Source organism: Cuculus canorus, chromosome 8 (assembly GCF_017976375.1).
Source record: "Cuculus canorus isolate bCucCan1 chromosome 8, bCucCan1.pri, whole genome shotgun sequence".
Taxonomy (NCBI): domain Eukaryota; kingdom Metazoa; phylum Chordata; class Aves; order Cuculiformes; family Cuculidae; genus Cuculus; species Cuculus canorus.
The window spans coordinates 23056673-23080628 of record NC_071408.1 but is presented as its reverse complement, the minus strand read 5'-3'; the positions used below and the strand labels follow the sequence as shown (position 1 = coordinate 23080628).

Here is a 23956-nt window from a genome sequence, read left to right as displayed (position 1 = left end):
TGCTAGGGAATTGCCTGTGAGCCCACAGCACGATATTCCCACTCACACTGGATGCGCTGCCCTGCTGCTGGCACGCACGGAGAAAACAGCAGTGAAAAAAAGGAGGCACAATCTCAGAATATATGGCCAAAAGACTAGATGTACAGCATAAAGTGGAGAAACCGGAGAGTTTCTTTAATTCTTATGAATTAAATTAGAATGTTTGGCTCTGTGTGAGGGCACAGCGGCCGCACACGCAGCCTGCAAGTCCGTTCTTCCACCTGTACAGCGAAGAGCTGAGCGAAGCCGCACAGTCTGGCGGCCGCTGCGAGTCTGTCCCCTTCGAAGAGCAGCAGCCCCAGGGCCGGAATCCCGCATTTCCCCGCAGTTCCTTCTAGCGCCGTACAGTTTTTGCTTTTAATTGCTGCAACTCCCTGAACAGACGCAACCGCCCAGGGTGACGGGAACAGGCAGGGGTTGCACAGCAGCTGGAAAACAGCCGGGAAAGCCCCGCTCTCCAGCCGGCCCCTCCGGATCACGGCATTTTTAAGATAAAGCAATATTATATCACCTCTAATTGCCGATAAATATTTATTCTGGAGATGTCCCCGCTGCTCCCCTCTCCTTCCATCCGCTCTCCCCGCCTGTCACAGAGCCCTCGGCGGCACAACCCCCCCCCTCCCCAGCCCGGCACCCACCGGCAGCTCCCGCGGAGCCCGGGACAGCCCCGGCGCCCGGGATGGGGACGGTGGGAAGAGTTTTCGGGCGAGGTGCGGCGCAACGGGAGCCGGAGGAGGCGACGCCCCGTCCCCCCTCGCCGTCACTTGGGAGGGGGAGGCTGCGCCCCGACGGGGAGGGACCCCGCTCCTACCTGGGCGGAGGAGCCGAGCCGAGCCGAGCCGTGCGGGTCCCGCGGCCGCTGCTCGCGTGGCGGGAGCCGCCCCCCCGCCGGCACCTGGGGCGGAGCCGGGAGGGAGCGGAGAGGGAGGGAGAGGGGAGAGGAGGGAGAGGAGAGGGAGAGAAGAGGGGGGAGAGGCGACAGAAGGAGGAAAGGAGGGAGAAAGGGGAGAGAAGGGAGGGGAGAGGAGAGAGAGGGAGGAGAAGAGGGAGAGAGGGGAGAGAAGGGGGGGCGGAGAGGGGGTAGTTCCCGAGAGGATAGGAAAAGCGAGAGCCCGAGGGAGAGGGGTTGGGAAGAACGGGAGCCCGGGGGGAGCGGAGAGACTGGAGCAGAAGGATGGGAGGAGGGGAGCGGGGCTGGGAAGAGCGGGTGCCCGAGGGGGAGCGGAGGGTGCTCGGGGGGAGCGAAGAGGTGAGAGCGGGTGCCCGGAGAGACCGCAGGGTGGGAGAGCGGGAGCCTGGCGGGGTGGGAAAAACGGGAGCCCGTGGGGAGCGGGAGCGGTGTTGGGAAGAGGGGCTGCCCGGGGGGAACGGGGTAGGAAGAACGGGAGCCCGGGAGGAGCGGGCTTGGGAAGAACGGGAGCCCGGGAGGGTGGGAGGCCGGTTAAGAGCGGAGGGGTGGGAGGGTGGGAGCCCGGTTAAGAGCGGAGGGGTGGGAGAGAGGGAGCCCGGTTAAGAGCGGAGGGGTAGGAAGAACGGGAGCCCGGCGGGAGCGGGGCTGGGAAGAGCGGGAGCGGGTGTGCTCCGCAGCGCGCAGGGACCCGCCGGCAGGCGATCGGCCCGAGCCCTCCGGGGGCCCCGTCCAGGCGCTCGCCCTCCCTCCGCTCCCGGGGCCGTGAATCCCTTCAGGCGTTCCCGGAGCCCCGTGGCAGCGAGCGCCGTCCCAGGCATGACCCTAACTCACCGTTCCTGTGACAGTCTCTACGGTCTGGAAGTGTTAACTCTGAAGCCTAATGATGGTTGCTGTGGCGTCAGGGACTACGTCTGCTGGTGAGAAGACAGAAAAAAACGAGGCAGTAGCTTAGATCTCTCTGCGTTGCTTACCTGGAGGAGGTCTGACGAAGAGGTTGCAGCAGACTTTCTTGGCTTTAAAATCCTACAAACAGACCCCAAGTTCAAAATCAGAGACCTGACTGTGGCCTGTCCCTTGCTGGGAAACCAAAATAGCTTCCAGAGATGACCCCTTAGAGAACGTGAAAAAAGCCACGGGTGTTTTAACCGTGTCTCTGACCTAAGTAATAATCTGTTTCCTAAACAGCCAGTGCAGATGGCAGCGCGTTCTCCCCCTGCCAAATGCCTAAGCACAAAGACAAGGTTCTTGCTCAGCCCCAGGAGATTGGCTCCTCACAAGAGGATGCTGGAGCAGGAGCCACCTAGAGATACTGGAGTTGCAGGGTTCTTACCTTCTTCCTCTTTGTCGACCTTCAGCTTTCAGGGACCACATCTGACCTCAAGGCTCTACAACTGGGGAGAGCTGGTGCCTCTGCACCCTGCTGCATCCCTCTGAGCACAGCTCCCTTCCTGCCCAATCTCATGGTCTGGTGTTGTGTTTGATGTGCAGTGCTTTGGCTCAGCTTGGACACTGCCCAAGCAGGACAGAGATTGCTTTGCCTGCTTGTAAAGGCTTTGTGTGTACCTGGTGATCTTTGTAAGTAACCATGTTTGGACTGGCTTGTGGGTCAACCAGCCCTTGGACAAGCTTTAGCTTTATATCAGTCCTGCTACTTCAGAAGAGTCTGTAAATTGGTTTACTGCTACAATACATTTCCTCCAGGTCTAGTTAACAGCATCACAAGAACGGAGAAAGCCGGAGAGCACAGCAGTGCTGCGTAACTAGCACACAGCCAAGGTCTGCAGTTTAGGAGCAACCGCAGGAGAGTTGCAGGGAAGTTGCAAGAAACTCTTCTCACTACAGAGCAGAAATGCCATACAGCTTCTTCTTTTTATTTGTCAGAGCGATCCACCAGGTGGCTCAGGGTATGGTTCTACCCAGCACTGGAGTGATTTTCTACCTTCATCTAGAATGGCAATGTTTATTTGCCATCAAAACCACAACTAAAATTATTGTTATATAAGCCAGGCCCAAATTTAAGCCTTAAACAAGGTATCAGCTTTGTGCAGGCAACTTGAAACAATCCATACCATAACAAAATACTAGACTCATTACAATAGGTACTTCAAAATCAGCCTAACAGGTTTGACACCTACAAAGGTGTCTTTGCAGTCCTCTCATTGCTCTGGGAAGTGTGTTTTCTGCCCTTTCCAAAACCTGACTTCCACTCTACGCAACACAGTGCCTGTGGTGGGGGTGATAGTGCTTTTCTCTCTGCTTGCTGAGTGAAGCTCAATCTAGAAAACCATTGTGAGCCAACAGCCCTACGAAGCACCAACATGGACAGCAAGTGGTCATGGGCAGATACCTACACCTTTGGAGCAGAGGGCATGTTACAACTTAGGCTCACTTGGCCACCTGCTTTGTGATTGCCTGATTTAACAGCCCATGACAAGCACTGAGCCACTGTTTAGCTTAACTTCCAAAGGCATTTCCAGATTTCAACCTGTCCCCAAAATGCTAGTGTTTATATCCAGCTGCTACCGGAGCATTGTAAAAGCCCTTCCGCATTCAGGGTGAACCCAGAGAAGAAGGGATGTACCCAGATAATTGGGGTGCAGGGGAATTTGTAGTGATACTTTCTATCATTTTGTTTAGCCGTGTTTCTATAATTCATGGAGTGAATGTTGTTAGCCCTCCTGGTGCACTTCCCATCCAGGATTTAAGGTTGTACAGTCATGAGTTGCTTACACAACTTCCAGTAAGGGAGATCTGTATTATTTCAGATTTATAGGTGGACAAATGAGCAAACAGGAGGGAAATCCCACAAACTCGTGGAGGTGGAAGGGAAGAGCAGATGAGCAGATGTAATGCTTTATCTTGTTTTCAGACATGTGGATCTGACTGCCTCGTAGCAGTCATGCAAGCAAGTTTACCGAGCACAATACATGTAGTCTACTACTCCCCCAACGTTTCTAATTCAAGTTACAGCACCCTCACACAGTACAAATGGCCTAAGGAAACAACTTTAATCTTTTCAGTTCTCTCTTCTAAAAACAGTATTCTATTCATTGTTTTATTTATTGCTTTATTTATTACTACAGCAAGAGCAGCACCACAGCGCTTAAATCAAGGAGGATGATCTGCTATGTGCAATGCTGTAAGCAGTAATAATACTGATGTCCCTGAGACTAAAAGACCTGCTGTCTAAGTTCATGGTAAGGGTATAGATAACATTTTGTCCCAAAGAAGCACAGTTTGCACACAGAGTAGCAGTTTCAGCTCATTATCAGCTGTTGTACAGAGAAGCTAGGTGAAAACAAAACCCTCCTCATTTCAATAAGCAGCACTCACCCGGGTGCTTCTCCACTTCAGTGTGGAACACAGAGTACGCACACCCCATGCTGTGTCCCCAAGACATGCGGATTTCGTTCTGTTTAACAGGGTTAATGCACCAAAATCCTTACAAACAGGAGGTTGAAAACTGTTCCTACTATTAGAAATAGCACAGTAAAGTGACATCCAAATTTGACTGTGTTGGCAATGCAGCTTATTTATGCACAGCATGTTATGTTGTGTCCTTAAAAAAAAAAACACTCAGAAAGCAGGGAGAACATCTGCAGTTCTTATCAATTAATATTTTTGTAGCACTTCTATCTACACCATGCTGAGCATGTGCAAAACGGTCCAAAAATGAATGTATACCAAGAAACAATCTCTAATCAGTAACCGGTTACATACAGCCCTAGCCAGATCCAGTCCACACTGTCTCCCACCCACTCCGTGATGCCATGCCCAGGACATACCCTGCCCGCTCCCTGCACCTTGCTCCATGGGCTGCTCTGCCCTGTCCTGGGTCGAGTGTCATTGTGGGGTGATTTGTGACAGCCTCTCTTGCTGTTCTGAATCAGAACCTGGAATGCTGTAAGCACAGGTCAGCCAGTCTCTGCTTCCAGTGTAGTTCTGTACAAAGAATTTCGGGGTCTCTCTTTTTTGGGTCCCTAATTAGAGGAACCTACCACAGATTTAGCTATTGTAAAATTGTGCCACGGCACTTGTCACAGCCTGGAGAGGCTCACACAATTCTCAGACCCTGTCTGCCCTGCCTGTGACACGCCACAGGAACTGGCTGTCAGCTGTCAGTGGAGATTCCTCCTCCTCAGGTCATGCTGACGTGGTGGCACCAGGCTGGAGCTGCAAGAGGGAACCCCCACCTCGGGTAGGAGCGGTCTTCCCCAGACAATGGCAGACCTGGGAACTGTATGCAGCCACTCCTTACACTAGATAAACTTTGAAAGGAAAAGCAAACTGAGTTTATTTGGCTAAACAGCTTAACAAATCAGCACCTCTCTCTTGGAGAAAGAAAGAAGAAATGAGTTAATATGTAAAATAGCTTTGAGACAAAGTGACTTCTATCATTTTGACAGACCTTCATGATTGTTTCCTGGTTCGCTCCAGGCAGCAGCTCCCCTGTTCAGTTACCCCCAAACAAAACTTACACAACAGTCTGGAATTGGGATGCAACCTTTTAGATAAACTTCATCCTCTGACTTTTTCTTTTTTGAGACAAGCATGAACTTGCAGTGAAGCTCCCCTTTTATCCTGCTCTCCATATAGAGTTCCGTTTGGTGTAGTTCCGCCTGTATTGCTTTCTGAATCTCCATCCTCAGGTCTCAAGTTTTGATCCACAGTTGTCAAAGAATAGTCCTGAAGTTCTTCAGGGTGGGCAAACCCAACTAGGCATAACACTGGGTCAGCTGCAAATGAATGTCACAGCATAATGCAAATACTTCTCCTCTTGCCAAAAGCTAAAAGTTGAATCACCTTCAAGGATTACGACCTTGCATTCATAAGGGTTTCATAATGTCTCACTTCAGAGCTACTCATTACACAAGCTGTAAGTGAGGACAATGAATGAAGCTCATTAGTGGTTCGATGCAGGCTAGATGTGATGGCAGACAAACAGCCATGGGGACAAAAGTGCATTTGAAGTAGATGACTCCTAGTAGATGCCAGGAGGATGGATGGGACACAGGCCATGCTGGCTTTCTTGGTTGTTGCACTTTTGTTCCCTGCTGCTAAGCATGGCAGAGGAAAGGTTTCCTGAGTCTCTAGCTGACACTTCCTTAAAGCCTGTTCAGCCCCAGGTGCACAACGCAACCTCTGCTCCCCGGCAGCCAGATGGCTAACTGCAATCCAGCCACTCTTTAATTAACTTTGTTTTGTTTGGTTTTGTTTTCTCTGTGGGTTGTTTCTGGGAGAAAGGGAGCTGACAGCATGTTTGTTTACACGAGATTGATTTGGCCTGGTAGGTCCCTGGGTTAATACTAAGAATTTTGAAGTGTCTGGGTTTTGTTATTCCCTTAAAAGCAGTAGAAGCTGAGAATCCAAAGGGATTTCTAGGATACATCTAGAGGAGTTACGTAAATATGCAGGTTTATTGCAAGTCATATCAGACGGGCAGCACACAAACCAAAGCTGATACGGGCAAGCTGATCTGAGGCCTTGGTTACTGTGCACTGTTCAGCTGCTGCAATGTATAATTAACTTTAAATGCAACTACAACAAACACAGACCTGTAAGCAGCTCCTCTAAACCCTGTGGAGTTGCTTGCGTGCATGAAGTTACACAACGTGCATAAAGCAAGAGTTGGATGAAAGGTTCGAGAGATATCTCTCTGCACGGGAGAAAATGCCAACCAGCACTTATCTCCCGATCTAGATGAAAAAGCAGAAAGATGCAAAGAATCTGCATTAGGAGTTAGCAACTAAAACATCCAGGTATAAAACTAACAAGCAGAAAAATATTTAAGTAAAAGAACTAAGTTTACCCTGCAATCCAGAGATGTGAAACTGCTTTTACACTTGTTACCTAACTTCCCCCAAGCAATCAGGCTGTGGCAGCACATCCGTCAGGTTCTACTGAGACCCCAGCTAAACGCCGAGCGGGCCAACAAGCACCAAGCTCCATCTTGCAGCGGAGGACAAAAGCATGGTCTAGAAAAGGCCAAGCAGAAGGCAGGCTGGGGAAGTTGTACCAGCTCACCAAGTCTGAACATACAGAGGGGCAGGAAGGATCAGGGAGAAACGAGGCAGCCAAGTAACACAGGGAAAAAGATTATGGAGCATTTTTCCTTTGGAAGTAGCAGGTCTGGAAGGCAGAAGGTGCTGAATGAGAGGAGATGCATCAAAGAAGAGGCAAAGGAGAGTAATTTTGAATCAGAAGTCTTAAATGTAAAGGGTGAAGCACATTTCCTGCACCTGCCACTAAAAGGAGAACTCTCTAGTTGGAGAACTTTTAAAATTTACTTTGAGGCGATGTTGCTTCTGACATTGGAGCATTTTGCAAAGCAAGGCTTTGAGACGAATGACATACATCTCACAGGCTAGAATTTCACTGCAGAGATAAGACAAAGGCAAAACTGCTGCAAAAGCATGTCTGGAAACTCACAGAGGTGCACCCTGCAATTTTGCATCAGAGATTGTTTCTTTTAATTAATATTTGTTGAATCATATCTCAGATGAACAAGCAGAGCCCTCCCCCTGGTGGCAAGTGAAAAAAAACTATAGCTGTTTTTTTACAATCATGTCAATTTAAGACTATAAATGAAACAGGGAGCATAAGACAGGACCTTTTTTTATTAAGTCAACTGATACAGCTGGGAAAAAAAAGAAAAAAAGACAATTTTGCAAAACACAAACCCATTTTCAGGACTTACATAGACTTATGTACTTTGAAGGCTGATACAACTTGAGAATAGTTGCCAAGTTCAATTTCATGGTTAATTTATTAGACAATTTTCAAGAGAAGCGGGGGATAAAACCTGTAGAATAACTTTTAGTAGCTAAACAGGGTAATTGTAATGTGCAATAATTCCATTATTTCCATTGAGTTCTTGTCTTTTTATGCCCAATTGAGTCTTGACATCTAAAATCCCTTAGATCAGTTGGGAGAGTAAAATTCATACTACTACTGAGGAGTAAAAATGGACTCAGTAGACAAGTTTATTGTATATAACATTTTTTCCCCAACTAATGTCCTCAGATAGCTCTTCAGAAATTATCTGTAGAAAATTCTCTCTCTGTTTATTATGGGAAGTTATGGCAAGTGCCTTTTGGGCAGGACTTTTTCCTTTAGGTGACTGGTGGGTGGGGGGCAAGCAGTAGGTGTTACTTTGGCTTTAGTAAGGCTTTTGACACTGGCCCTCTCCCACAGCATCCTCATAGACAGAGTGATGAAGTACAACCTAACTAAATGGGCAGTGAGGTGATGGAACACTGACAGAGCTGCTGGGCTGAAAGGGGCAGGTCCCTAGGGAAGTACCCTGGGGTTGATCTTGTAACATCTTCCATTAACAACCTAGATGAATGGACACAGTCCACTCTCAGCACACGGGCAGATGACACAAAACTGGGGAGAGCAAGTGATAACCAGATGGCTGTGCTGCCATTCAGAAGGACCTCAACAGGATGGAGGAATGGGCAGAGAGGGCTGTCAGGCAGTTCAAGAAAGGGAAATGCAAAGTTCTTCACCTGGGGAGAAACAACCTTTGCACCAGTACAGGCTGGGAGCGGAAAGCCTGGAAAGCAGCTTTGCAGAGGATGTGGGAGTCCGGGTAGAGAACAAGCTGACTGTGAGCCAGCAATGCGCCCTCGTGGCAAAGGCAGCCAACAGCATCCTGGGCTGCGGTGGAAAAAGTGTTACCAGCAGATCAAGAGAGACCTTTTTTCCCCTCCTCTCCAATCTTCAGTTCCAGTAGACAAACACTAGGTATCACTGTGCCCCCAAGAGTATAGGCATCATAGGAATGGCTGAATTGTAATTACATGGAAAAACAACTGTTGTGTTTTAATTATAAAAAGGAGAAACCTTCTTCAGCTGTGACATTCAACAGTAATAACCACTGCAACATAAACAAAAATATATTCCCCCATCCTTAAGAATGGAAAGCTATGCCCTTTACCACAAAACACTGTCTGCATGCTTATGTTTAAAAAGTTTTAATTTTTCACCCTGGTACAAAAATACAGTACAATGTGATGACAAGGCATTCACCAAAAAACATTCAAAGAATAAAAGGGGAAACCCCGTAAAGCTTCAACATAACCCACCCTCACTTGATAGAACAATCAAAAGGTGAGTGCACAAGGAAGAAGTTAGATTTCTGCCCAAAGGCGAATAAAGATGAATCACACACAGTTTTACACAAAAATATGTTTGCAGAGCAAGTAATTTCACATGCTACTTGGACATTCATGAAATTTAACTACTTGGCTTAGTGGCAGAATTAATGTTTTGGGATGTCTAGAAAATGCCTGGCCCAGGAACATGCCCCATTCATAGGGATCCCCAGTAAAAACAATGGGATCACATAATACCAGTGAGGAAAGAGAGATCCAACCCCGATTAATCATCAAAATGCTGGCTACTTCTAGTTATTCCAATCACACTATTTGTCCTCAAAGCAACGATTTGTCCTATGTACCTCCCTTTTAAAAACAAATGTTAGTGGTTGCTCAAATACAAAAACTGATGTGTTTGCACATTACCTAGTTGCAAATAACCATTAAGGTACAAACTGCCAGGCAGAGGAGGAGATAACACTGTAATTGATGAATGTGTGTGAACTCCAAAGAGGGTTTAACCTAACATTGTTGACTGGAGAATTACATCCCTCTAGCACATCTACATTCTTGGTCTGTTTAATCATTTCCTTTTAGAGTTTTGAAGTGATGGAAAAGCATCATTCAGTGTATCCATTATAGTTCATCTCCCAGGTGTTTTTGTTTGAAAGCATCACCTGTTAGCTTCTCCTGGGCCTCCTTCATCCCTTGGACAACTGGAAGATTACACAGAGAGACAACAACTATTAATCTCAAGATGAAAACATCAAGGTATCCAGGTAATGAAATTGTTTTAAAATAACAGTTACAGAATGTACCTCTAAAAATTAACCTGTGGGGGGAAAAAAACAACAGTCCTGTGCCCTTTTCCCAACTATTTATAGCTGGATGACGTGAATTGCATGATTTCCTGTGCCACAAATGGAGAGGCAGTTTAGGTCCTATAAACACTACGGCAGGTATTAAGTTGAATCATGATTCTGAACATGGTTCCTCAAAGCGTAAGAGAACCACTGACTCATCCTGTATCTAACAGCTACCAGTTATGCTGTGAAGTGTCATCATTTTTCTCCACTCAAAAGTGAAGGTGCATCCTTCACTCGGGACACGTCCAGAGTTTCATCTCACCGAAAACGCACTTCAAACTACTTTGCACATACCTTGATCAGCATTGGTATAGAAATACTTGTAGCTGGGGTTTCCTTTCTCATTTATGATCTCTGGGTGGACTTTTCCACTGGGGTCTGTGAAACAAGCAATCAAACAGGAAACTTAGATGGTAACAATAAGAGTATAGTCCTGTGAATGGGTACAACAGCTGTGGATGCCCTACCCATGAAAAGGATTCTGGGAATGTAACCTCCATCAGGACTAAAGGCTTCATCCTTTGGCTCTTCATCATCCTACCAAAGCAAGAGAGAAGAGAGGGAACATATTAGCAAAGTATCTAATAAAACATAGCACTCATTTCTACAACTACCTGAAAGGAGGTTGTGGAGAGGAGGGAGCTGGCCTCTTCTCCCAAGTGACAGAGGACAGGACAAGAGGGAATGGCCTGAAGCTCCGCCAGGGGAGGTTCAGGTTGGATATCAGAAAAAAATTCTTCACAGTAAGAGTCATTGGGTACTGGAACAGGCTGCCCAGGGAGGTGGTCGAGTCACCTTCCCTGGAGGTGTTTAAGGAACGGGTGGATGAAGTGCTTAGGGACATGGTTTAGGGAGTGTTAGGAATGGTTGGACTCGATGATCCAATGGGTCCTTTCCAACCTTGTGATTCTGTGATTCTGTGATTTTAAAGATACAATCTACTGCCTTCAAATTCCATTTATCCTGAGCAATTTAAATCTTGAAAAGATTCTAGTTAAGTGCAGTATCTTCCACTCTCAAAGTTATTTTTACCTAAACAAGTATTTGTGAAAATAATAATTTTCTTCTGTTCTGTCAATTTGCATTAAATTCTCCCCTGTGGTGTAGGAATGTTTGATATGTCATGAGAGAATGAACATAAATATATACATAAAATACAAGTTGTTAAAGACACAATGGTAGAAAGCTACAAGCACGATTAAAATAACCAGGCTGAAGAAAATTTGTTTTAAAACAATCAGCTATATCAATCAATCAATCAACCAATCAATCCTAAATACCTATTCAGAAGTGCAGGGTTTAGGATGTACACAAAACAGGATGCAACCAGTTAAGTAGAGATTCCAAATGCTTAATTACTAGGCTGCAACATGGATACAAATCAGAGGGCAGCTTACCTCGAGGTTGACCATAACAAAATTGTGGGCAAGTTCAGAGATCTCCTTGGATTCAGCAAATTTTGGCTTTAGAGCTAATTAGGAGGGAAAGGGCAATAAAGAGATGTGTAAAGACAATGCAAATTATTTCAGGTTTTCAGGTCAGCATCAAACTTGTCAACAAGCAGTGAGTAAATGGAGTGCATGTATCCAACCGTTCCAGGCAGGCTGAGAATAGCACGTATCTGAAGCAATCCCTGCTGAGCAGTCGTATGAGGAGGCCTGGCCAACACACATATGCAGTCATATTTGAACCAATGGAAGAGAAGCAAAAAGCTTGGTGTAAACCACAAGTTCTCACGCAGCTAGCCCATCCTTCAAGCTTAGCCACGACACCCAGCTTGTTTGCTTCTGATACTGGAAGAGACAAAGCCTCGCCTTCGAAGAACCACCAGCTGACAGTAAGGCAATTTTAACCTTAATTCTTGAAGATCATTCATTCTGTTCTGTTTTTTATAGCCAAGTGCAGAAGAAACTGCAGCAAGCACAGAAGTGCCGTATTACAGCTGTTACTTCGCTGGCATTTAGGCAGGGCTGGCTTTTGGCAGTGCTAACAGGTAAATCGGTACGATAATATACCCTTCTAAATGAAACACAAATACTGTTAGCTGCATTTTGAATGTAAAGTTCATGCTTCTCGAGGTTACATGATTTGTGTAATTGTTCATTAGAAATTTCAGTGAGCTCTAGTACTAAATACATTTACCTTTGCAAGCTCCACACCAGGACTTGTGGATGATAACCATGAGAGGCAAACCACTGAAAAAAAAGAAAAAGAAAACTGTCAAAGAAAGCTTACAGTTGAGCCTCTAAACCAAAATCTATTAAATGTACATTTTAACAGTCAAAACTCCTAGAAAGGCTAAATGTAACAGACAATGAGATGTAAAGAGATTCTGCTGTGTTCTAAGATCGTCTTGCAAAAAGTTTGCCCAATCTTAGAACACATATAATAATAATTTATTATAATGGCCAGGCAAGAAATGTTCTTGTAGAGGAGGCTTTCTCTTTGGAAGATCTGCTCTTATCAGTTTATATTTGCTCAGATACACAACTAGTCATGCTTTTTTTCACTGGAAGAGGTTAGTGACACCAGCTGCTTGAAAGATCTCAGGATGGATTTTCATAGCTGATGAAGGCAATCCAGTGGATGACAGTGATACATCCAGCATCTCCCTGCTACAGTCTGTATGCTTCAGTCACCTCCTACGAATAGGGCCCTCCACTGAGCAACAACCAACCCTCTGGCTGCCAGGCTAGTTTCCTACATGCTGGTATGCTGAAACAGGCCTGGGATAGATGTGATGAGTGCCAAGACTGAGGACAGGGGAGCTGCGTGGAACAGCAGCGTAAATAAAGTGCAATGCAAACGGACCAAACTTGTTATCATTCTCTCCCTCTTCCCAAATAATTCACTTAAGCTTTACTACCCACACCACCCAGAGGTTAAGTTTCTATTGCTCTGAGGCATTGCTGATTTAGGACTGGAAAATACACATTGTTCACATCGGCAAAGACTAGCGCTTCATATCAGAACAGTTCAATCATCTGGTAACCAGTACTACAACATACTTTTTCTTTTTGAGTTGAGAGATTTTTAAAGCAGATTTTAAATGAAAGTGCTCACAGCCCCAAAATGCCAACTCTTAGCCTGTGAGAACTCAAAGACATTTTAGAAATATTGAATGCATTTTCTCAGCTTTATTCTCTCTACTTTGGCCGGGAAAACAAATTTACTTACATCAAAACATTTTTGTAGTCATTTCTCAGTTCGGCTATGCAAAAGTTCCTCTAGCAGCCAGTGCGTCAGATAAACAGCCGCTACAGCTGACGCAACCCTTCCTGCCCCTCTTTACCATCTCCTCCCAGGTAGCACTATACATGACATTAAAAGGCAAACCCACAGTTTATTAAAGTGAGGGATGAAGCAACCACCAAGAAGTTTTAATAAGCTATGTACACGGTACAGCAAAGACTGAAATCAGTTGAAACTAAGCGCAAAATGAAGTTACCCATCACAGTTTGTACAGCCTTATGGGAGAGTTTCACCCGGAACACAATTTTAGCTTATTCTTCCTACAAGAGCACTCATCCTTAAACAGTTAGCATTTTTTAAGGTGTATAATGATGAACTTGCAGAGAAAAGTCATAGTAACTTATTTCAGTAAACAGTTCAGCATTAAATTAACACTTTAGTCAATTTAAGGCACACATTTTATTGTTAAATCTGACACAAAGGTCTGAATTCGCTAGGCCAGCACCCTTCTGTTACACAGCTTGCAAATCTACCTCTTGGGTTCAGTGGGATATTTTGAAGCAGTCACATCCTAAAAAACACGGCCTGTTCCAGTTCTGCACCTGAAGTTTCTTCTGCAGTTTGTCATTATCTGGGGGAAGCCTTGGAGAAACAATTTTCTTATTCAAGACACACAGATGCCAATGCAGAGAAGTTTTCCTTACAGTCACCACCTTTGGGGCTTTCTTGTTCAGACACTATTTGTTCAGACACTATTTTCTTGTTCAGACACTATTTGATTCAGACTCTATTTGATCTCTGAGCAGCCTTCACTTGCTTGGAGCCGCAAGCTTTCCTCTTGGAAACATGCAAGTGGGGAGAGCGTGCGGGTGAGGGAAGTGCATCCCCACAGATCCTCTTCACAATACGGCTTGCTTGGCTGCTGCAGGGATGTGGTGTCCATCTCCCCAGAGCTGCTGCTGCTGCCAGATCGTAGAATCATAGAGGCATAGAATCATGGAGTCATAGAATGGTTTGGGTTTGAAGGGACCTTAAAGCCCATCCAGTTTCAACCCTGCTGTGATGGGCAGGAACACGTCCCACTGGATCAGGCTGCCCCACCCGGCCTTGAGCACCCCCAGGGATGGGGCAGCCACAGCTTCCCTGGGTGGTCCCGAGCTCTGCAGGGTCAGTGGCCGAAGGTGGGACGAGTCCGCGCGGGCGACAGCCGTCACTGGATGCTGCGGCTCAGGTACTGCACGAACATGGCGGCCAGCCGGGGCAGGTTCTCCTCGCAGCCCTCCTGCATCTTGGTGTAGCTGATGAACTGCCTGCGCAGGCGGCTCAGCTCGGCCAGGCTGACGGGCCGGCTCAGCACCAGCCCCTCGGGCACGCCGGGGACGGGCACCGCCTCGCCGGGCAGCGCCCCGCCGCGCTGCGCGGCCACCACGGCGGTCAGCACGTCCTGCGTGAGGCGGTCGAGGCCGTGCAGGAACCCGGCGGAGCGCAGGGGCTGCGGGCGGGTGGAGCGGTGCGGGACGGGCGCGGCGCCCTCGAAGAGCGCGGCCCGGAGGGCGTCGAGCGGCAGCGGCTCCTCCGCGCGCACGGCCAGCAGCGGCCGGTCCCAGCGGTTGCGGGGGTCGGGAGCCTCGAAAGGCGGCAGGTCGGGGCCGTCGCGGCCGCCGAGGCAGAGCAGGAGGCAGCTGGCCGTGCCCGCCTGCCGCGCCGCGCAGTACAGCTCGTAGCGGATGCTCCGCGCCTCGTTGCCCGCGTCCGCGATCACCACGTCGCGGCGGTTGAGCAGCCGCTGCACCTCGGCCCGCAGCGCCGCCCGCCCGCCGCCCGCCGCCTCCGACACCACGTGCGCCGCCCGCCCCGCGCCGCCCAGCGCCTCCCGCAGCTCCGCCGCGCGCCGGGTCTTGCCGCTGCCCGGCCGCCCGCACAGCACCACCAGCGGCATCGCCGCGCCGACCCGGACACCGCGACTGCTTCCGCCCGGGTCACCCGCACACCCCGCCCCGGCAGCACCGGGGCAGCGCGCCCAGGCACGGGAGGCAGGGATCGCCCCGATCCGGGGAGTGGCAGGCACGGGGATGCGGGGATCGCCCAAAAACCGGAGACGGCGGGCAAGGAGATACCGGGAATTGCCTTGATACCGGGAGAGACTGCGGGCACCGGGGTGCGGGAATCGCCCCGATAAGAGACTGCGGGGACAGGGATGCGGGAATCGCCCCGATACCGGGGCAGTGGCAATAGGGATGTGGGAATCACCCCGATGTCAGACACTGTGGGCACAGGAATGTGGGGAATCGCCCCGGTAAGACACTGCGGGCACAAGGATGTGGGAATTGCCTCACTACCGGAGACTGCAGGCACGGGGATGTGGGAATTGCCCCAACACTGGAGACTGCAGGCACGGCATGCAGGAAATTGCCCCACTGCTGGAGACGGTTGGCACAGGATGTGGGAAATTGCCCCACTGCTGGACACGGTGGGCACAGGGATGCAGGGAATCGCCCTGCAAACCACAGATGGTGGGTGCAGGGAATCGCTCCGCAACCGGAGACAGTTGGGCACTCAAGGATGCAGGGAATCACCCTGCTGCTGGACACAAAGGGCACAGGGATCCGGGGAATCGCCCTGCTACTGGAGGCAACAAGCACAGGGACACCATGCTGCGTGGCAGCTGGTTTCAAGCAGCAGTGCACTCTGTTCACCCCAAGAACCAGAATCATAGCATCACCTGAGTTGGAAGGGACCCGCATGGATCACTGAGTCCAGTTCCTGCCCCTGCCTAGGACAACCCCAACATTCACACCCTGTGTCTGAGGGCACTGTCCAAATGCTTCTGGAATATTGTCAGGCTTGGTGCCATTACTGTTATCCCGGGGAGCTGTTCCAGTGCTCCACCACTGGGAGCTCTGGGTAAAGAACCTTTTCCTCATATCCAACCCAAACCTCTCCTGGCGCATCTTCCTGCTATTCCCTTATGTCCTATCATTGGTGACCAGAGAGGAGAACTCAGTGCCTGCTCCTGTGCCTTCCCTTGTGAGGAAGCTGTAGACCACAATGAGGTCTCCCCTCAGTCTTCTCTCCTTCAGGGGCTGAACAGACTAAGTGACTTCAGCCACTCCTCAAAGGGCTTTCCCTCTAAAGCCTTCACCAACTTTGTGGCCTCCTCTGGACACTCTCCAGTAGCTTTAGATCCTTTTTATACCATGGTGCCCAAAACTGCACACAGTACTCAAGGTGGGGCTGCACCAGTTAAGAGCAGAACAGGACCATGACCTCTCTCAACCGGCTATCAATGCTCTGCTTGATGCACCGCAGGACACAATTGGCCCTCTTGGCTGCCAGGGTACTGTTTGCTCCTTTTCAACTGGCCACCAACCAGAACCCCCAGATCCCTTTCCGCAGGGCTGCTTTCCAGCCCCTCGCTCCCCAGTCTGTATGTTTATCCACAGTTGCCACGTCCCAGGTACAGAATCCAGCACTTGCCCTTGTTACACTTCATGCAGTTGGTGATTGCCCAGCTCTGCAACTTGTCCATATCCCTCTGGACCTCTCTGCTCTCAAGAGTGCCAACAGATTCCCCAATTTCGTGTCATCCATAAACTTAGTAGACTTTCAAATCCTGCATCTGGGTCATTTATGAAGACGTTAAAGAGTACTGGCCCTAAGAGGGATCCCTGTGGAACCCCGCTAGTGACTGGTTGCTATCCCAGTGTAACTCCATTTACTATGGCCCTCCGAGCCCAGACCATCAGCCAATTGCCCACCCATTACATTAGATGTTCATCCAGCTGTATGCTGGGCATTTTCTTCAGGCAGATACTGTGAGAGACAGTATCGGAGGCTTTACTGAAATCCATAAAGATTACATCAGCTGGGTTCCCTTGGTCAAGTAGGTGATGTTTGAACACAAGATCCTCACCCTCACCGAGAGGGAACTCAAACCCAAGCACCTCCAGCATCTCTGACACCCACAGATTTCACTATTTACAGAACTGGAACTGATTAGAAGTCTCCAAACTTCCTAGGCCACTGGTTCTGATGAGTCTCACCTGCTGCATAACAGATAATTTCACCTAACTTTTCATCTCCTGACCCAAGGTCAACTCAGAACAAAAAAATCTGCTTTTTTTGGTTTGTCTATCTTTTTCTGGTTGTTTGGTTTTAGCTTTGTTTGTCTCCAAACAAATGCTCCCTCCTAGGTTTGCTGCAAACCACAATCAATGGGTCACACACACAAATGGATTTTTACTTCATTATTGGCTTTTCAGATCAGGTAATGGTAGGCAGCAGCCAAATACGATATCTTATGCCAAGGCTACTTCTGAGTCAGGATTTAGGTGGCTGAGATCTGCAGTCAGCTCTCAAATTCAGCCTCATTTCCCTAACTACACAGCTGGCCATCTCGCAGAGCATATTGCCAGCAAAGCGTTCCCCGAGAAAACTGGTATTTAAATGCCATCAGTAAAGGGCAGCAGCAGGTACAGGCAAAACCACAACCGACACTCGTTCAGCAAAACCCCAGACACCTCAATCCCTATGATCAGGACAGAAATAAATCCCAGGTAGAATGCCTAATCCACCTCTAGCAGTTGCTGCAAATGACTGTCCTCAGACTGGACAGTCTAAAGGTGCTCAGCACCAAAAGACTGCGGTACTCAAATTGGTGAGAGGGTCTGTGTTTACAGCAACAAAAGCAGAAAGGGTGCACTGCAGCTGTCCCTTGCCCAGGGCTGTTTCCGAGTAGAAACACTCATCCTGTCTAAAACCGAGAGCTTGCTCTCCCTCCCTCCCTCCTCTGTTTCGTTTCAAAGCTTCCTCTGCTTTACTGTAAAGTCATGTCACAATTCTTTCTGCAAATATTGAAGAAATTGTCTATTTTCTTTTTGCACAGATCTATCAAATGAATGCTAAAGCATCCAGTTATGCAAACTTGTAAGACTGCTGAACTGTACCATCTGGGTTAGTTTGGTGTCTAAACTAGACCTTGTATTGCAAGTGGAACTCACCAGATGGATCAGTTTGAGGACAGAATTCAACTAAACAGCAAACCTGGAAGGCATCATGACTTTCCACTTGTGCAAACACTGTCAGATCTAGGTTATAAACTTAAAAGTATAAGTAGAATTCTTAAGTGTATGATTTTCCTTCTCACATTTTAACTAGAAACAGAAGAAACTTTGAGAAATAAAGTGTCAAAATATCATTTTCTACATTTTCATTTCTCTTTTTACAGTTTAAGCTTAACCCAGAAAAGGTTCTACTAATCAGTTCACTACAGTTTGAAGCCTTCAGATTTTTTCTGCAGATGGTAACAAAATAAGTCTCTCATCTCACACTGAGACCTCATCTGTACAGACGCACTGAATTCCACGGAAGCCATCAGCAGCTCAAGAGGACTGAGTGCTGCTTAAACACACAGGTGTGGGTTTGAGATCCGTATTTCTCTACTATGATAAACACTCAATATTATCTTCTCTTTTCAAAGACATGCTAGAACTTCAATCGTTTAATTAGAGTGAAGTAATTAAATCTAGGTGGTGCCTCAGCAAAGTTAACAGAACACTGTACTTTCTCTCTAATAAGCTATAGAGATCTGAACAGTCTCCCAAATTACCTCCAAGTTTGTTAATAATCATACATGTTATATATTAGATATAATTTTATGTGGTTACATTTAGGATTGATACAGAATCTCTGTGAATGTTTTTAAAGACCCTTTTCTGTCTTTAAACTAAGTAACATACCTGGCTGCTGCCTCTTTCTTCCCATCTTCTAGCGTTCTCCAATGAATATGATCTCCAAAACCTGCCAGAGAGAAGGGTTTATAAATGCTGCAAAATTTAACATGTCAGATAACACATGAAAAATAGACCAATCCCTAAAAATATTTTCAATTCATTATATAGTCTTTTTTTTTTTTTTTTTAAAAAAAAAAGAAAACTATAACCAGGACCCCAGTCCTGGAAACACTTCTGCAAATACTTCCAACCTACACAGTCTTATGGGGAATCCCACTGAAATTAATTAACAAAAACATACCACGCTCATGAATATTTATATATATGCAAATGACACCCAAATCCCCCAAGCAGATATTAAAATTGAAGAGCCTTCTGATTATTGCCCATTCTTTTTCAATCTGTGAACATTTATTAACTGATTAGTGACAACTTAAACATGTCAACTTAAACATGTCAATGTTTGGCCTCCTAAATCCCACTGACTGCGAACTAAAGCGAAACTTAAACATTCCTACACCAACATATGATCATTAATTGCTCAACATTACTATGGCAAGTATTACTGCAAATGATAATATCATCAAAGAGTAAGAAAGAACACCATTACACAGCTTTCTGAACATCACAGTGACTTAATAATACAGGAAATAATTTATTACACGCCCAGACAAGAAGTTGGTTATGCCAGCTCGGGTATGAGTGAGCGAGCGTACGTTTAACAGCTGCAAAGCAGGGACTGACCCTGTAGCTGACGTGGCCGAAAGCTACACGAGAGCTGAGTTGAAGGAGATGTGGGGACTGATGGTAGGGAAAATCCCCTGGAAGGTGTTTTCACAGGTCTCTAGAGGAGACAGGGGGCTGCAGGAACACAGGGCTGTGCTGGCTGACCAAACATCAGCCTTGGCTTGCCCCATCGCCGTGGCTGAGGGTCTGGATTAACTAATAGCCCCCGGTGCCCAGGGTGCTGAGGGGGGCAGACTGCAGGAGCTACCCCGAGGTCAGGAGCCACAGGCTGCCTGGTGCTGATGCAGGAGAAAGAGAACATTGACTCCAGTAGAGAAGTATGATGAAGAAGCTCAAGAAAGCCAAGAGCAGGGCCAGCAAAACCTCGTGGCACCCTAGCTCAGCATCCAGGATGTTGGCACAGTATTGCACCTTATCTTCTCTCCTGATACGAACAACTGTGAACAAAGGTGACACAACACATCAAATATTTATCTGTGCCAGCAGTTATGTGGGGATGCCTTGTCGGTGTCTGATCACGCACACGTATCAGTTGCACAGGCAGCTTCAGACACAAGGCTGTGCACGTACCAGCTGAATGCAACGGAGCAAAAACCAGTTGGGTTAGCAGAAGTCATGTTTACTCAGAATATTGACACACTAGCTATTTAATTTGAAAGCTAACATGAGAGCAGCCCTGTAGAGAAGGACTTGGGGGTGCTGGTTGATGAGAAGCTCAACACGAGCTGGCAATGTGCATTCACAGCCCAGGCAGCCAACTGTATCCTGGGCTGCATCAAAAGAAACGTCGCCAGGAGGGCAAGGGAGGTGATTCTGCCCCTCTATTCCTCTCTTATGAGACCTCCTCTGGAGTATTGTGTCCAGTTCTGGAATCCTCAACATAAGAAGGAGATGGAGCTGTTGGAATGGGTCCAGAGGAGGCTACAAAGACGATCAGAGGACTGGAGCTGAGAGAGTTGGCTCAGAAGGACAGGCTGAGAGAGTTGGGCTTGTTCAGCCTGGAGAAGAGAAGGCTCAGAGATCTTATAGTGACCTTCCAGTACCTGAAGGGGCTACAAGAAAGCCGGGGAGGCACCTTTTACAAAAGCTTGTGGTGATAGGACTAAGGGCAATGGGTATAAACTGGAGAGGGGCAGATTTAGACTAGAAATAAGGTGGAATTTCTTCACCGAGACAGTGGCACAGGTTGCCCAGGGAAGTTGTGGCTGCCCCATCCCTGGAGGTGTTCGAGGCCCGTTGGATGGCGCCCTGGGCAGCCTGATCCAGTGGGAGGTGTCCCTGCCCATGGCAGTGGAGTGGAACTGGATGATCTTTAAGGTTCCTTCCAACCCAAACTATTCTATGACTCTATGTTAAAACGGGGAAACCCCTTTATTGTTCTAGCCAGGAACCGCTTTTCAAAAGCTTTTCTTCCTTCACACTAAACCTCACGTCGCGGTGAGCTTCGGCACGTTTATAAAAGCATTGCACCGCAGCGGTTTCTGTTGAATGAAACTGCCCCGAGGAACCCGCGCGAGAGCAACGGGACGGGACACAGCCCCGGCAGCTCTGCTGCCACCCAGCCGGGGGGCACGGCTCTCTCCCGGGGGCTCTCTCCCCTTCCCACCCAAACCCGGGACCCCCGGGAAGGGAAACCCTTGGGGGGGTTCTCCCGAACAGAGCCGGGAGGGCGCGGAGCGCCGCGCTCATCCGTTAAGCCGCGCTCCCCGCGCCGCGCTCCCCGCCCAGCCCGCCGCCCCGCTCCCCCGGCCCCGCTCCCCCCGCCCCGGGTGCCCACAAATTCCAAGGAAACCCCCAAAAGAAACGTTTTTCTGACCCTTTCCGAGCCCCTGGGCGGCCAGGCACAGCCCCAGGCACAGGCACAGGCAGGCGATCGCGGCTGCCGCGGGCTCAGCCTTCATGGTGCCGGGCAGCACCTCACCGCCTCCCGGGGTTGAGCTTTTTTTTCCTCTTTTTTTCCCCTCCTTTTTTTCCCCTTTTTCTTTTTTCTTTTTTTTTTTTTTTTTTTTTTTCCCCCAAGCCCAGGAAGTGATGTGAGGCGGATGTGGGCGGTGCTGGGGTCGGGGGTGGGGGATGAGGTGAGGAGTGGTTGCCGTTACTAAAAGTGGATTTATTTTTGATTTAAGCTGACATAGAGTTAAGTTTCATCTACGTAATTGTATTTTTTTTGAAAGTTAGACAGACTGCCTCTCTGATGCCATGTTTTCTTTCAGTGTTCTACCAGTGAAGGAAGGAATAAACCATTCCATTAAGGCAGTGAATTAGCTTAAGCAGTGATAAGAATAATAATCAAATCTTGGCCAGCTTGCAGTGAGAAAGAATATAATTGTAGCAGGAGTTTAGCTTGTTTAGTAGTTGAAACAAGCAACAAATCGAGCACTGTGTATCTTAAACTTATCTCTGACTGATGCTCCAGGCCGAGGAAAATGCTGAAACAAAGAACAAACCTCAGCTCACCAAGAGGACACAATGAGGAAGGAGATAAGATAGAGAGCATAAGAGGATTCTGAAAACACAAAGGAACTATGATGCACATACAGAGGGGGTGATAAGATGTGATAATGAATTTTATGTATATTTAACCAATGTGATAATGAGATTTATGTATGTTTTAATCAATGTAATAATGAGTTCTATGTATATTTAACCGATGTTTCCTGCAATCTATATGAATATGTATGATTAACCAGTATAAAAGTCCTGTAACCAGCTTCAATGGACACACACACAAGGTGAAATAACTGCCTGTGTGTCCAGCATCATATTTATTTATTGAAGCAATACCTGCTTAATAATCAAATTGGCATTGATTATTGAGTTTGGCCTTTTCACGGCACCACCAGGCACTGTGCATTCTTTGCAGATGATAACGTCTTGTGTTCAGTGTGGTAGTATCTTGATATTCTAAGAAACACTTATTCACTGTTAAAATATTGAAAAGGACAAAGTCTTGGAAGCAAAAGCAACAATATTTTTATTTTACAATGCAGCACTGAACTGGATGCTGAAGGAAGGAATAGATCATTGTATTGGGGGAATGAATTAGCTTAAGCAATAAGAAGAATAAGAATAAGAAAGAATAAGAATAAGAATAATTTAATCTTGGCCAGTTTGCGGTTAGAGGTGATGTAGTTGTGACAGTTTAGCTTGTTTACTAGTCAAAACAAGGAACAAATCAAGTATTGAAAAGACAGTCTCGCACGAGGAACAAAGGACAGACCTGAGCTCACCAAGAGGACATAGTGAGGAAAGAGATGAGATAAAGACCATCAGAGACTTCTGAAGAAACAAAGAAACTGTGATGTGCATACAAGAGTGGGTGAATAACAGTGGATATGTAACATTTCTGGGAATCTGTATGAATATGTGTGTTTAACCAGTATAAAAATCATGTAACCAATCTCAACAGTTGGACACAGGTGGATTAACCCATGTGTACCCCGGCACTGTTTATTAAAGGAATACCTGCTTAATAATCAAATTGGCATTGATTATTGAGTTTCGCTTTTCACGGCATCAATGCCCTTCTAAAAAAGGCATGCCATCTTGCAAAAGCAGTAGGTATATATACTAGTTTTAGACAAAGAACCGTGTATGTTCATTTTATTAGGTTATCCAACCATGTTTGGAGACTTCCTTCAGCTTATCTCCTGACCCAAGACAACTACATCTCACAAGTCAATTAAGCACATCAATAAATCCTTGCAGCCCTAAGACAGGTAATCTCTTGACCTAAACCAGCTACATCTTACAAAACAATTAAGCATAACAATAAATGCTTGCAACTCTTAAGGAATTGTTTATCCTTTCAGGTTATTCATCCATGTCTGGAGATTGTTTGCTCATTATCTCTTGATACAAGACAGATTTATATTACAAGATAATTAAACATACAAACCAGCTGCAGCAAAACTCATCAATTCATTCTCACAATATTAACAATATCAGTGTGATATCTTGTGTTCTATGCTGAACAGATGTCTCTTCTTCTGTGATCACCTCTGTTTGCTGTGTTTCCCCATCTCAAATGGAAGGTCAGGGAGAGCTGGAGCCAGCTCCCAATTAGCAAGAGTTTTGACTGTTGTAAAATTCATAATAACACTAAAATTAGTCCTTGGAAAGGAATAGAAGATGCATAAGATTTCTGGAAAAAAATAATACAAACATAGAATCATTAGGTTGGAAAAGACCTTAGAGATCATCAGCCCCAACTGCATGCGTTTATAGACACGCCTGTAAGTGGGAAATATATTGTCCCCAGCTCTTGTCTGGCTGCACTCGTGTGGCCCAGCCCTGATGAAGGGCTCTCGCTTTCTAAAACTCCATAACGAGTCTTAGTGAGTGGATTCGCTGGCATTTTCGGGGCAC

At 47.1% G+C, this 23956-nt stretch overlaps 3 protein-coding genes across 6 annotated transcripts in view; all 3 read right to left on the bottom strand.

Annotated features, from left to right (window-relative positions):
• Positions 1-1846, bottom strand: part of RAB3B (RAB3B, member RAS oncogene family) — a 61439-nt gene extending 59593 nt beyond the window's left edge. For 2 of the 4 annotated variants that reach the window (XM_054073543.1, XM_054073545.1), the window contains exon 1: positions 678-844. The gene's annotated coding sequence lies outside the window, so the exon portion shown is untranslated. The other 2 variants (XM_054073546.1, XM_054073544.1) reach the window with 2 other exon arrangements.
• Positions 1847-7605: 5759 nt separating this feature from the next.
• TXNDC12 (thioredoxin domain containing 12) lies at positions 7606-21569 on the bottom strand. Its single transcript, XM_054073276.1, has 7 exons — positions 21405-21569; positions 18848-18908; positions 12060-12112; positions 11315-11388; positions 10385-10454; positions 10212-10295; positions 7606-9767 (listed from the first exon to the last, which is right to left on the bottom strand). The coding sequence occupies exons 1-7, from the start codon at positions 21487-21489 to the stop codon at positions 9688-9690; spliced, it is 507 nt and encodes a 168-aa protein (XP_053929251.1). The 5' UTR covers positions 21490-21569; the 3' UTR covers positions 7606-9687.
• On the bottom strand, positions 11328-15063 carry KTI12 (KTI12 chromatin associated homolog). Its single transcript, XM_054073275.1, has 3 exons — positions 13643-15063; positions 12060-12112; positions 11328-11388 (listed from the first exon to the last, which is right to left on the bottom strand). Exon 1 carries the CDS (start codon positions 15046-15048, stop codon positions 14320-14322), a length of 729 nt encoding a protein of 242 aa, XP_053929250.1. The 5' UTR covers positions 15049-15063; the 3' UTR covers positions 11328-11388; positions 12060-12112; positions 13643-14319.
• Positions 21570-23956: the final 2387 nt, after the last annotated feature.

Bases quoted from the DNA above. Each gene is read 5' to 3' on its own strand.
- KTI12 (XM_054073275.1), bottom strand. From the start codon at position 15,048: ATGCCGCTGGTGGTGCTGTGCGGGCGGCCGGGCAGCGGCAAGACCCGG.
- TXNDC12 (XM_054073276.1), bottom strand. From the start codon at position 21,489: ATGAAGGCTGAGCCCGCGGCAGCCGCGATCGCCTGCCTGTGCCTGTGC. The intron at 12,113-18,847 runs GTATGTTACTTA...CTTTTTTTTCAG, and splicing joins AAGAAAGAGGCAGCAGCCAG to TGGTTTGCCTCTCATGGTTA. The intron at 10,455-11,314 runs GTAAGCTGCCCT...TTGCTTTGGTAG, and splicing joins TTGTTATGGTCAACCTCGAG to GATGATGAAGAGCCAAAGGA.